The sequence below is a fragment of the Amblyomma maculatum genome, chromosome 11 (genome assembly GCF_055883805.1).
Source record: "Amblyomma maculatum isolate TAMU_Amacu chromosome 11, ASM5588380v1, whole genome shotgun sequence".
Lineage (NCBI taxonomy): Eukaryota > Metazoa > Arthropoda > Arachnida > Ixodida > Ixodidae > Amblyomma > Amblyomma maculatum.
This window is the reverse complement of record NC_139354.1, coordinates 40,160,550-40,174,586: the sequence shown is the minus strand read 5'-3', so window position 1 is coordinate 40,174,586 and position 14,037 is coordinate 40,160,550. Positions and strand designations below refer to the sequence as shown.

Genomic DNA, 14,037 nt, shown 5'->3' with positions numbered 1-14,037 from the left:
GGCACAGTAGTCGGGCGTCATATCCTTGACATCACCCTAATTGAGTAACTTGAGAGAAAGAGAGAGAGGGAGAGAGAGAGAGGGAGAAGACTATTTACACCGACATGGGCCTCGGGGCAGGGGCTCAGCCAGGGGGAGGGTCTCCTTGCCGGCTCTCCTGCGCCGTGGCCGCAGAGAAGGACTTGGAGTAAGCCTCCTCCGCCCGGCGTAGGATGATCTTTTGTTCATCCGCATTTGGGCTGCGGATGTGGGACTCTCAGGTAATTTGATCAAGTGGATCAGGTTTAGTCTTTAGTACTTTCAAATTGCGCGCCAATCGCAGTATCCGTCACGCGCGGAATCCCGCTATCATCCTCACGGTACACAAGCTTAATTATGAGCAGCGCTTCACGACATGTATTTCTTCACTGTTGGGAAGAGGTCTATTTTTGGGACGTACTTCAAACAACCATAATGAAAGAATTACCTATTAATCCTTACGGAATACGGTACTTACCTACGCAAAATGAGCAGGGGGTTCCGTATGTATCAGTCATGCTAATGGGCCTCCACAGTATACGGCGTTCACGCATGGCAGGATATCACTGTGATCCTGATGTGCGTCCTGTACGAATTGTTTTCCGCGAGGCTGTCCATTGGTTTATCGGGATTGTAAAGTTTTGTCGATGATAACCCTGAGCGGTTGCCAAAGATAGAACCTTTGATGGATCTAAAGGAATTTTAGAACGACGAAGCCAGCCCCTGGCAGGCTTATCATATCAATGTCTCGTATGTGTTTGTGTTGTCTTGCAAAAGTCAGGCAATAAAGAAAAAAAACGCGGCGTGGCACAGTATTAAAGCGCTCGGCTGGGGATCCAAGGGATGGAGGTTAGATTCCTGGATGGATACTAATAATTTTTTAGTGAGGAGTCGCACACCTGTTAAGCGTTACGCCAGCAGAGCTTGGTGAGGGGGCTGCGCATTTGGTTTTGGCTGTGACGTCACGACATACGGCACAGGGTTGGTTTGGTTCACAGGAAGGGAAAGGGGCAGTATCTGTCGCACTTGCTCTGTGGACACCTGAACCGCGCCATAAGGGAAAGGAGGAAGGTGGGAGTGAAAGTGGAAAGAGAGAAAGGGGAGCCGTAGTGGAGGGCTACGGAGTAATTTCGACCACCTGGGAGTCTAACGTGTGCTGACATCGCACAGCACACGGACGCAACTTCGTTTAGCCTCCATCGAAACGCAGCCGCCGAGGTCGGGTTCGAACCCGGGAACTCCGGCACAGTAGTCGGGCGTCTTACCACTGCGCCACCCCGGCGGCACAGGGCATACGCGAAGCTCGGCTCTAATCCTCGTAGGGGCCCGGAGGGAGGTGGTGGCGAAGAGTGGCTGTTCCTGGCCCTACGGGGCTGGAAATAGGGTGCCTCGATGTAAGCGCTGGCATCGAGGCACACTAGCTGGGACGGTAAGTCAACGCCGCTTGCTACGGGGGCTAGCCAGCCACCGAATTTTTATAGCTGAGTTCGAATTTCACGTTAAGGAGTATCGTCATCGTTCTTGGAAGTTGTGGTGTCCATTTCATTTTCTTACTATTCAATATCTTTATTTTGCCATATTTTTTCTGAGGCGTCGGGAGTTGTAGTGGCCGTGCTAGAATAGGTGTTAAGCAGAGAAGAAGGGTCGGAACGACGTCTAAAACAAGCGTTGCATTCGCGTCGAAAAAAGAAACTTGAAAATGTGAGAAACCGATTTTTTTCCCGTCAGAGCACAAAGGAAATGCAAAGTAACGGACTGCCACAGATTGAGAAACAACCTAAAGACCAAAGTCCTGAAAACCTCTCCCCCAATGGACAGGTCAGATTCAAGTCAACCATGGAAAACACATTAAAGTGATCTCAACCTAAGACTGTGTATCGGAAGTTGTACTAAATCTACTCAACCAATTGGACGCGAGAAGAGGGCTCACGAAACAATAAGAAAACCACAAAGATGACATTAAACACGAAATTCGGATCGCCCAACTCAACGACAAAATTCAGCACTACGCTCAAATGGTGTCCAGCAGTAAGCGAAACTAAATATGAAACAAAATCAACGAAAATATTGGCAATACAAAGAGCTGAAAGTTCGAATCGACCCAAGTAAACCGAGAAGGCAAAATGGAAAGGCACTCAGAAATCGCCGATCAGGTCTCGGATAGGCACATCGGTGGCCAGATCGAGGTCCCTCAGATATCCACGAGCCCCCAATCCAAAACTGGAAGCGGACATTGCAGCAACGGAAGTCGCGGATAGATTCTTCGTCAAAAACACGGCATCCGGCAGAGACCAGGTTCGAAGAGCAGCCTTAGAAACTATAGCGACCAGAAAATGAAGGAAATAATGAAATTCTTCAAACTGGTATAACGGACAGCTGCCAAAATAATGGAAATACGCGGAAATTATAATAATAAAGTTTGTTAACGCGATCCTCGTCTTCAGGAGGAATTTATCAACTCGGGAAGTAATATTACAAATCAAGCACGACATTTTGGACAGAATAACAGCCAAAAACGTAATTATCGTGAAGCCGAACAGAAATTCTCGATGACATAACGGAAGCCGGTTCCGATGAAGGGAACCTACAACCACATGCGGGACTTTCTTAGCGACCAGAGAGCAACGATAAGCGTCGGTGGCTTCAGAAAAAAAAAATAGCAACTTCAGGGAAAGAAGCCCCAATGGAATAAATCATCTCTCTCCTCCTCTTTACTCTTTTTTCTCGTCATGATGACAACTGCGAGTAAATTGTAAAGGACTTCTGAAACTCATAACACACACTACGCCGAAAATAGTAAATTGTGGGCAGAGACGGAAAATTTACACTTTAGGCCTCCTTCTGTGCAATAAAAATACCATTCAAATCTACTCAGAACAAGAAAAAATAATAAAGCATTGCACAACATATTGAGCAATATTCTAAATAGCGCACCATCTTTACAACAAAGAGAAATGTTTTTTCCTCTAGCAATCTCGATCATTTTTTTTGCGTGTGTGCTGCTTTGATATTGCATTGTTGGTTGTGCAAGTGCGGTTTCTAACTGTAAATTTTATACAAACTGCTCCTGCTGACTTTCTTCCCCAGAAAAATCCGAACTTATCAGGCTACACAGAAGAAATTACAAGTCCCCAGGAGAAATTCAGCTATCTCTAGGAGACCAGATAATTCAAGAGAAGGACAAGATCAGAGTTTTGGGGCTGTGGTTGCAACGCAATCAGAATGGATTATACAATCAAAACACTCAAAACCACAGTCAACCAAATTTCCAGAATGATTAGAAGGTGACCTGGCACCGGAAAGGGATGAGGGAGGAGGACACCCTCTGCCTTGTACAAGCCCTAGTCGTTAGCAGGATTACCTACGGGCTCCCATATCACGAAATTAGATTCACTGATAAAAGGGCCATTGACACTATCATAAGAGGAGCCTATAAAACGGCCCTAAACCTCCCGCCAACATCATCAACGGAATGTCTTTGGGCACTCGGAGTGCACAACAACTTCGAGGAGCTCAAGGAGGCAGTTCTAGAGAGTCAGAAACAACGCCTAACAACAACGCAGGCGGGTAGGGAAATCCTGTCAAAACTAGGGCTATGGCAGGCACTAAGAACTTCTGAGATCAAATCACAAATTCCGACATCCACAAGAAACAACATCTATGTGAACCCGATACCCAAGCACATGCTCCATGAGTTACAAAAGGGTCGAAGGAAAGCCAGAGTCAAATCACTGGAAAAACAATTGTCTAAAGACGCGGAAGTTGTCTACGTGGACATAGGGGCTTACGACGAACCTGGCAAGTTCACGATAGCTGCAGTTTACCACAAGAAGAGGCCAATTATTCAGGCTTCGATCTATGCCAAGGATCCTCCGGAAGCGGAATCACTGGCAATAGCCATCACCATAAAAACACAAGACAACCAAAAGAAGTCATCACACGTAGTGACGGACTCCCAACCAGCCTGCAGGGACTACCTGGCCGGAAAACCTCACAAAAGAGCGTGTGCAATATTACATTCCATCTCCCAGACGCACACAATTACATGGACACCTGGACACGAAGGCCTAGAAGGAAATGAGGTAGCGAATGATCTAGCCCCGAGCTCTCACAAACCGGGCGGATCCCCATCCCTACCTCACCCCTCTCCTAGGACCCTACGGCGACAGGCTGGAACACCTACGGTTAGAAAGAAGAATTTTCTCACCACCACACAAACAACTTCCTTCCTCGGACGCTACAGACTGTAGAAAAATACTAACAAACACATTCCCTAATCTTCAAATTTTAAATAAGATAAGCCCAACAAAATACACGAGTTACTGTCCTCGGTGCGGTGCAAGCCCCACATTCTATCACATCTCTTGGGAATGCCAGGACAAACCTGACCCAACGTTAATAGTGCCATGCCCGACACGCGAGCAGTGGGAGGCGGCCCTGACCAGCGACAACCTGGACCAGCAAGCCTGGATTATCCAGCTAGTCCGCAAGTCAGCTGCTGCCAGCGGAGCTCTGGACTAGGGGCACCGACCACCCAGCTCCTGCGAATTTTTACTGATTATATGCGCATTAAAAGTTTTCTCTCTCTCTCTCTCTGTACGAATTGAGGTTCAAGTCGTGGATCCATTGTCCTGTCTGCTATAACCTCCCTGTATTGAAATTTCTCCGAAATGAAACATAATTTACTAAAAAATGACTAGATTTAATGTAAGTGGATGTGCGTATTTTTTAAATATATATCGCATATGGTTGTAATAAACGACATTCTTTGGAAAGGAAGAAGCCAGAACGCCGCGCGTGGACGTAATCCGCGAGCTGAGCAGCAGCAGAAGAAAAAGTGTCGCTCCTTCCCGCTGCGCCCCTGCCTCTGTCCTTTCGAGCACGGCGAGAGAAACCTAAAAATGTTCACAGACTACTACCAAGTGCTCGGAGTAGACAAGAGCGCCGGCGATGAGGACATCAAGCGAGCCTACAGGAAGCTTGCGCTGCGGTACCATCCTGACAAGAACAAGGCTCCCGACGCGGAGGAGAAATTCAAGAAGATCAACGAGGCCTATAGCGCCCTGCTTGACAGGAGGAAGCGAGAATTCCACTTCCGTTCAAGCGACCAGGCTTACCGACACACCAGACCAGAGACATGCCCGCACGCCGAGTATCGGAGAAGGTACGATGAGTTCAACTGCCGTTATTACACCGAGCCTAGCAGTACGTACGAGCACCCGTTCGGGTTTGGCGGCAACTTCCAACAGGCTTCCGGTCCAGGCAGCAGATACCAGCGCACGTTCGACCCAGGACGCATCTTTGAGCAGAGGTCCGGCCCCAGAGGCTCCTTCAAGCAGACATACCAGCCTGGCAAACGCTTTGAGCATACCTTTCGAATCAACAGCGGTACTTTTCAGACGACCTTCACTTTTGAAAATGGATTTGAGGCGTTCTCTAGCTTCGACAGCACAACTTCTGACGAGACTTCCAGCGGTTCCCAGTCAAGTTCAGCGGAAAATTCGTTCCACTATGCAGCTAGCGGCTCACCACAGGATACTGACTCTCCGCACGTGTCTACCAAGGAGCGGGAGGTTTTCATTACGCTGGAAGAGGTTATGCGCGGCTGCTCCAGGAAGCTGAAGATTTCTTGGAACATCGAAGCACCAGATGGTCACAGCGTTCGGCGCGTTGAAAAGATAATCAAGCTCACTATGAGACCTAGAATACCTTTGGGAACCAGGGTGACCTTCCAATGCCCGGGAGAACGGACATCGACATACTCGCCTCCAGCCATTGTCTTCGTGATTCGAGACAAGGAGCACCCCCTGTTCGAGAGGGACGGAGCAGACATTCATTACTTCGTGAAACTCACGCCCTTGGAAGCTCAGTTCATCACACAGATCAAGGTACCTACACTGACTGCAGGAAACGTCTCGCTGCCCTTGAGAGGTCCTGTGCAGTCCGGCACCATGAAACGCATTAGGGGTCAGGGCTTGCCTTACCGTAGAGGTTTGAAGCGTGGCGACCTCGTTGTCATATTTCAGGTGTATTGCGGTAAAGTGTAACGAAACACGTACAACAGATGCTGCAGAAGCTGTCCAAGCCTTGCGCATGGAAAGCCAAGACTTAAAGATCAGCTTTGACGTTTTTTTTTTAATCTCGACAACTGGACTCTGGAAAGTCAAGACTTCATGACCAGCTTTGACGTTTTTTTTTTAATCTTGAGAACTGGAGTCTAAATGTATGTTTTGGTGGGGGGCTTACGGCGAAAGCACCTGATCTGAACTTTTTTTATCAAAACAAAGTAGCCAGTGCCTTTCCTACCTCTCTTGAATAAAGCTGACATCCTCGCCTTGACCTGCTTGCCAATGAATTCGAGTATTCTGTGTTACGCTCGACCCCCCTCGCTCCCCATATACACGCCCTTAGCAATTGAAAGAGCACAAATATGCAAGTCGGTATTGTTTTCCTATATGTAGGCGTAAAGAAAGCGAAATTCGTCAATAGACTCACGTTAGGCAAACAAAGTTAGCTGCCACCCCACAGGCTTAAGTATTGAAAGAAAAACGACTTGGAGTTGCCCTCGGAAAAAAATAAAAATATAGCCCACAATTTCTTTACTGACAGTCTTAAAATAGTTACTACAGAACTGCTGTTTTCTTAAGTATTTCGTTGCCAGCCAGTGATTAGAATTGGTTAACTGTTGTGTACTGTAATAACACTTTTCTTTAAGCTGATAAAAATAGGACGAATTATCCAAACAAGTTATAAAGAAACGTCGACAGCATTTAAGAAAGCCAGCTGCTAATATTACAAATTGCTGCTGACCGAAACAATTGCTGACGTTCAATCTGAGTAGACCTAGCGTGTCAAAGCGACAGGGCAGTTGGCACAGACATCGCTTGGGTTTACTGTTAAACTTGATTGCTCAACTAAGTCAGACGTAGCTTTCCCAGCAATCCCAGCAACGGCTAAAGAACATTCTATTTCTGCGCTCATTTCAGCAACCCGCGCCCGCTGTCTGGCTCTTCCTCACTAGCTCAGCTCCTTGTGGCTCTCTATTTTAAATATCGCCTGAAGCAGCCCGGCGTCTTTGATGGACCATCGACGGAGGCAGCCCGACACCCACCTTCATAGCTTTCTGCAAAAGCTAGGCAGTGCACGCCTCAAATTTACTACAGTCGGCTGTACAACATATAGGCCACGTGCGCCGTCACATATCACAGGGTTGAGGGCAGCACAAAATGCACTTGCGAAGAGCACATATGCACTCGTTGAGGCGAGCAACTAGCGTAGCGCGTAACGTAAATATGACGTTCGCTGTCCCCGGCTTTAGGTAAATTCGGCCAGCCAGATGATATTGAAGGCTGAACATGCATGATTAGAATCGCCACTCCAAAAAAAAAAAAGAAAAACAACGCGGCGACGAATGCGGCTGATATGAAGCTCATCAACCAATGGTTTCTACGTTGGCTATGACGTCGCAGCTGAACGTCTAGCTTGGAATGGCACGTTAATGGCAATAAAATTAGATTAATCGCGACAACGTTACAGTGCATTGACGTCAATGAATGGGTAACTTGTATGCGGTGTACTTTCCGTTTCATTCTTGGCTTAACGTTTACTAAAACCGACAGATGATGGTCGAGAAATGAAGAAATTCTTCGACGTCTTTTTTCACCAACATGTTATGTTTATATTTGACTCTAAATTTTCTTGCGTCGTTTTCCATCGCAACGTTTCTTTTTCGAAACGTATGCTTAGCGTCATATGTTTTTTGTCGTAATCGCCTACGGAAGTTTTCTGGTGTGTGCCACTTGAATCACTCGTTAGGGTATTGTTGTTGTTGTGGCTGTAGGAAGAAGGAAAAGAAAATGCACGGGCCTGCTACTGGCTCTGTAGCTGAGCCACCTCCGCTGCCTCGTGCGGATAGACGAGAAAATAGAGAAGAAAAAAAGAAGAGGGAGAGAAAGACGCGCGCCGCAACAACAGCCGTCGTCCACCACCACCGAAGCAGTGGCGGGTGCAATGACGCCATACAACAGATAAACATTTGGTGGCAGGCTAGCCCCCGCCGCAAGCGGCGGTGACCTACCTGTCCCAGCCCCATCAGGGGAATACACATGCCATGCTTTAAGAGGCCAAGAAGCAGCCAAATAGCGGACACAGCTTCTTCGCCCATGGGTGCACGGTTGAGCGCTGCTGAGCAGACTAGGCAAGACGGCCATGACGACGAGCGTCAGGAAAGTGCCGCCGATCACATTAACAACACGACCACTCCTGCTGCGTTGTCACGATGTCGACACAACTGATTTAAAAGCCCCTCCCAACCGGATTTCGAGGCCTGGAGGGGCGTACACCCAACAAACCGCCTAAAAAGCGCCTCGTGAACCAGGCACGTTCGATGTTTGACTCACATTTCAAAATATCCGTCGTCATCATTTCGGAGGTTGAGATGGGGAAGAAACATTAAAATCTAGCAATGAAAGCGTGATAGTCCATGTCACAAACGAAGATTATTGCCTTAATTTCTTATATGCGAATAACCTTTTTCACGACGGCCAGAAAGCCGTGCTCGCCAGGAGTGCACGCTAATATGCGCTCAATGGGGTAGGGATATGAAGGGAAGTGCTTATCAGCGGCGACCGCAGCTGTCGACAGCAGCCTGGCCCCCTGCACGCTTGTATTCGCAAACCGAGTCGTTCGGGCTCCGTCGCACACAATTTCTAGAGGTGAACAAACTGCAGAAGCCGGCGGCCGAGGAAGACACGAGAGAAGGTTGAAAGCATTGAAAGCGCAGACGAGAAAGGTATGGCAGAGACCGATGAATGTGTGGAAACAAATTCCACGCTAGGGAAAACAGGCGCAACATTCTGAAGTCTGGGAACTCAGCGTCACCCCACCGAGCTGTTCTCCTTGTCTTTTTACGGTGCCTCGGAGTGTTGAGCCGAGAGAAGGAGCGTCGTTTATAATCGCCAATATTTCCGGTGTTAATAAACCTAGCTCAACCATTCTTGTGATGAAGTGACTAGTGAGGGAGTATCTATCTATAGGCCGCTTTTCTTTGCATCATTTCAGGATTTTCATAGTCACTTCAAGGCGCCCGACTGGGGATCCGAGAGATAACTAATAATAATATGATAATTGGTTTAGAGGAAGGGAAAGGCGCAGTATCTGTCACACTTGTGTCTGTGGACACCCGAACCGCACCGTAAGGGAAGGGAGGAAGGTGGGAGTGAAATTGGAAAGAGAGAAAGAGAAGCCATAGTGGAGGACTACGGAGTAATTTCGACCACCTGGGGATCTTTAACGTGCGCTGACATCGCACAGCACACGGACGCTTCTTCATTCTTAAGAGTTCCTTGGACTGCCAGAAGATCAAATCAGTCGATATTGTCGACCATAAACCCTGACTGCTCATTGGAGGGTCAAATTCTAAAGTTAAAGCTCAGCTACTTTGGTCATCTGATGAGAAGAGAGGAGTCGCTGGAGAAAGATTTGATGTTGGGAAAGGTTGAGGGTCGCCGGAGAAGGGGTAGGCAGCGAACGCGATGGTTAGATGGCATTCTCGAGGCATTGCAGATGAAGCTATGTGATGTTAAGAAGATAGTGAGAGACCGGAAAGCGTGGCGTGACATGGTCCATAAGGTCACGAAGAGTCGGACACGACTGAACGCCTGAACTGAACTGAAGTTCAAACGAAGAGGCGTTCGTGTGCTGTGCAATGTCATCGCACATTTGAAGTTCGATTTCCGATGGAAGCTGGCTTTCAATTTTTTTGATGATATCAGGATGATTGACAAGTGACACATCAGCGCACAAGTCCGGTGGCTGTAGGAAAAAACTGATTTATTTATTTATACGAAGGGAAAAACGCGGTAACTGCCTGACGTTTTCTATGGATCGATTTATAGGAAAGGGAAAGCGCAGTAACTGTCTCACTTGTTTCCTGTGGACACCTCAACCGCGCCGTAAGGGAAGGGAGGAAGGTGGGAGTGAAAGTGGAAAGAGAGAAAGAGGAGCCGTAGTGGAGGGCTACGGAGTAATTTCGACCACCTGGGGATCTTTAACGTGCGCTATCGCACAGCACACGGACGCCTCGCAACCATGCCGTAAGGGAAGAGAGGAAGATGGGAGGGAAAGTGAGAAAGAGGAGCCATAGTGGAGGGCTGAGGAGTAATTTCGACCACGTGGGGATCTTTAACGCGCGCTGACATCGCACAACACACGGATGCCTCTACGTTTCGCCTCCATCGAAAAGCAGCCGCCGAGGTCGGGTTCGAACCCGGGTACTCCGGCACAGTAATCGGGCGTCTTACCACTGCACCACCCGGCGGGGCTGGCTGTTGGAAGAAGGAAAAGAAAAGGCACGGGCCTGCTACTGGCTCTGTAGCTGAGCCATATCCGCTGCTTGATTGGTTTTAGAGCGCAGCTCTTTGGCGTCCGTTCCTGGGTTTCGCGTCGGCGTCGTCGTCGGCCTCGTAACCAGCTCCGCCCCGTTTCATCCCCCCAGCGCTAGCAGCGACCGACTGATACTGCTCGATGCCGCTGACGCCGCTAGAGAGTCAAGATAACGTGACTGCATAGAACAACGTCGCCGCCATGCAGAAAGGGGAGGGGAGCCCCCCCCCCCCCCCCCTGTTCGTGTGTGGCGGATAGGGTGCTCTTCAGTTGCCGACGCGCCGGTTATTCCACGTAGGCCCCGGCACGTCAACGAATACGTGACCACCTACCCACGGCTAGACCTGGTTCATGGCGCTGCGGAAGCGAGGGTATCATATTGTTTGCGTCGGTATCGGCGGCGTTGTCTCTGAAACCAACTCCGCAGCTGGGGTTGACTCACTATCGGCGTCAGCAGCATCAGTCAGTCGCTGCTATCTCTTCCCTCCTCCCTTTATCGCGTTGTCCGCTTGCTGCGCGCTCTTCTGCCCCCATCGTTTGCCGCCGAGTGTACACGCCGCACCCCTCCCCCTCTTCCTGCGAGTCTCCGGTTGTCAAAGCGCCGGCTCGAACTTAATTCCTTTCTTCGCTCCTCCTCCAATGCAACCCCTGTGCGGTGGCAATCAGAAAGCCAGATCGGTGGCGGCGGATCTGTATATGTGCACCGCCCGAGCCGAAATTCCCGCTGCCGTTCGCCACTGCGAAATTATCTGCCAGTTCTTTCTGAGCCATGAGCGAGACGACCGGTGGAAGTCCTCCGTCTGCTGCTGCTGCTGCTGCTAAACGAGCTGCCAGAGCAGAGGCCCAGCGCCGTCGCCGCCAGAATCCAGAGCAGTAAGCGAGGCTGAAGCAGAAGCTCATCGCCGCCCTCGAGAAGACCCTGCCGTTCGCACCGCCGAAGCGGAGGCTCATCGCCACCGTCGAGAGCAACAGCTGAAACAGAGCAACAGCTGAAACAGCTTATTTGCTGCGCTCAAATTTCGCATTAGGAAGTAACGTAATCGTCGATAATTTTTTAGGAAGGGAAAGGCACGATAACTGTCTCACTTGTTTTCTGCGGACACCTCAACCGCACCATAAGGGAAGAGATGAAGGTTGGAGTGAAAGTGGAAAGAGAAAAAGAGCTGCCTTAGTGGAGGACTACGGTAATTTCGACCACCTGGGGATCTTTAACGTGCGCTGACATCGCACAGCACACGGACGCCTCTTCGCTTCGCCTCCATCTCCGCTGCCTGATTTATTTCCTTATAGGAAGGGAAAGGCGCGGCAACTGTCTCACTTGTTTTCTGTGGACACCGCAACCGCGCCGTAAGGGAAGGGAGGAAGATGGGAGTGAAAGTGGAAAGAGAGAAAGAGGAGCCGTAGTGGAAGGGCTACGGAGGTTCGAACCCAGGAACTCTTGATTATAGTCGGGCGTCTTGCCACTGCACCACCCCGGCGAGGCTGTGATGTGTACGTGAACGCTTCATTGAAAGTGACATACTGTTCAGAGAAGAGCATCGGGTACTTCCTGAACAGCCAACATGAATTGGAGTACTTGATGAACTGGTGCTGTTGAAGAAAATCTAAACATGCCACGTCAGTAAATGTGTTGCTGACGTGTTTTACCATTAGGTTTGTATCTGTTCGATGTCACAGTCGGTAATAAAAAAGAGAGCTGTGGCCGAGTGGTTAGTTTAAAAGCTGGTATGCCAAACTGCAGGATTTGGGTTCGAATCCGACCGCAGCGGCCGCTTTTCCATGGAGACGAAACGCAAGGACATCCGTGTGCTACGCATTGTCAGTGCAAGTTAAAGAATAGATCACGATTGTCTACCACCACCTAGGAGATGAGTTATTCTCTAACCCTCCACTACGACAGCTCTTTCTCTCCTTCGTTCAAGGCCACCTTCTTTACTTCACTAACGACGCGCTTTAGGCGTCCACCGTCAAGTAGGACAGATATTCCACCTTTCGTTTCCTATAAACCAATTTAAATAAAACTCAGGTGGCGGCGGTCACGGAACTGCGCCAAAAAGACCGCGTGCATTGCGATGTGAGCGCGTATCCGTACATGTATTTCATTCCTTACACCATTTTTTTAAACATAGCGTGGTTCATCTCCTCACAGAGAATGATAGTTACTCTTTCTTTTGCTCACCCTCAATTTATTTCTTACATACACCGCCACTTAGAGAGAGCGTTAGAAAAAGCGGGTTTCTCCACCTACACAGTGGGAACATGTTCTGACTTGGCCAAGTGTCCCATCGTACCGCCGTACGCGCACTGATACATTCTTCACAGGTATCAAACGTACGCACAAAATGCACACTTTAGAAACATTAAATGTTTAGCGGTATAAATGTGTTAAATATTGTGCTAGCAGCAGCGAAATCTAGTAATTTTATGGATTCTTTAAGAACGTTAGTCGGACATTCAGCGGACTACTTCCTAATGCGTAGTAGCTGGCTGCCGAAGGAGGCACTTGGCCAGCGTACAGTATGTGCTCCAAGGTTCGCAGTTTGCGTCTAAATGCATTGGTGCGTGGCGGCGTCCGCGTTAGTCCGCGCGCAGTGCAATGTTCCCGCTTGCTGCAGTGGCTCTTGCGCGTTCATGTGGCATAGCTGAAGACGCATTACTCCACTGTCGTGGTGGTAGTTACTTTTCGGCTTGTAAGACGCACTCTCTTGGATCTGCTCAATGCAGGAAGCTGCGCAGACTGGATGCTACCCATACTGTGCGGGAGCCTCCTACGAGTATGTAACGGTGAGTTTTACCCGCTCAATGGCCTAGTAAGCGAAAAAACTTCGCGTTTGGTTGCTTAGAAAAAGCGATACTTCTGGACGATTTAGTACGTGAAACGCAAATTGGTTACAGATCGAGCAGGATGGAAGTATATATGTAGACGCGGTTTCAGTGCTAGGATCCGTAGGTGGTCGGAATATATCCGGAGCCCACAGGTACACGTACCGAGTCTCTCATAGTGGCTTTAAATTCTTCAACCGCTTTTACCACGAACTGCACTTAACGCGGATTCGAGACAATGCGTGGCGGGAACGCTGGGAGCGTTGTAAATGCGAGAGGCCAGGAGTGAGGGTTGCGAGTAGCGCAATATTTGGACGATGAACGGCAATGAAATGAGTCCTTTTTGTTGTTTGTGGCTTCTTTGCTTTTAGCGCTGTGTAATTTTTGCAACGGAGGCACAAGCCTTCGCTTTGTGCTGAAGCACGCGTCTCCGCACGTGAGTGAAAATGCAAGGTGGCGGACGCTCGCAGGCATAGTCGTGGAAGATGTGCTCACGGCAATCACTTTTGTAAGCTTGATATTTAATTCAGATTCTGGGTGTTGGGATTATTTATCGAACGCATGGATTGCTTAGTGAAGATGCGAGGCAGCAGGAACGGCAAGAGTCGGTCAGGGCATTCCAGGCGATCTGAGCGCAAGAAAGGGGAAAAAACGCGTGAGAATGAACGAGAGCAAGGTTGTAAAAGCGGGAATGTATCGAACGCGAAGGTGACTCGGGTAAGCTAGTGAAAGCTGATCAGCCTTGCTTCAAGGCCGGGAATTGAGAGCTGGGATAAGTGAACGCGTTCGCTGCGGCGCGCTCTGTGCGACACG

The 14,037-nt window shown here is 49.1% G+C and overlaps 1 protein-coding gene across 1 annotated transcript; it reads left to right on the top strand.

Moving 5' to 3' along the window:
• Nucleotides 1-4,919: 4,919 nt before the first annotated feature.
• Nucleotides 4,920-6,065, top strand: LOC146173607 (dnaJ homolog subfamily B member 4-like). The gene has a single exon (XM_084585232.1). It carries the CDS (start codon nt 4,920-4,922, stop codon nt 6,063-6,065), a length of 1,146 nt encoding a protein of 381 aa, XP_084441358.1.
• The last annotated feature ends 7,972 nt before the right edge of the window (nt 6,066-14,037 follow it).

Bases quoted from the DNA above. Each gene is read 5' to 3' on its own strand.
- LOC146173607 (XM_084585232.1), top strand. From the start codon at position 4,920: ATGTTCACAGACTACTACCAAGTGCTCGGAGTAGACAAGAGCGCCGGC.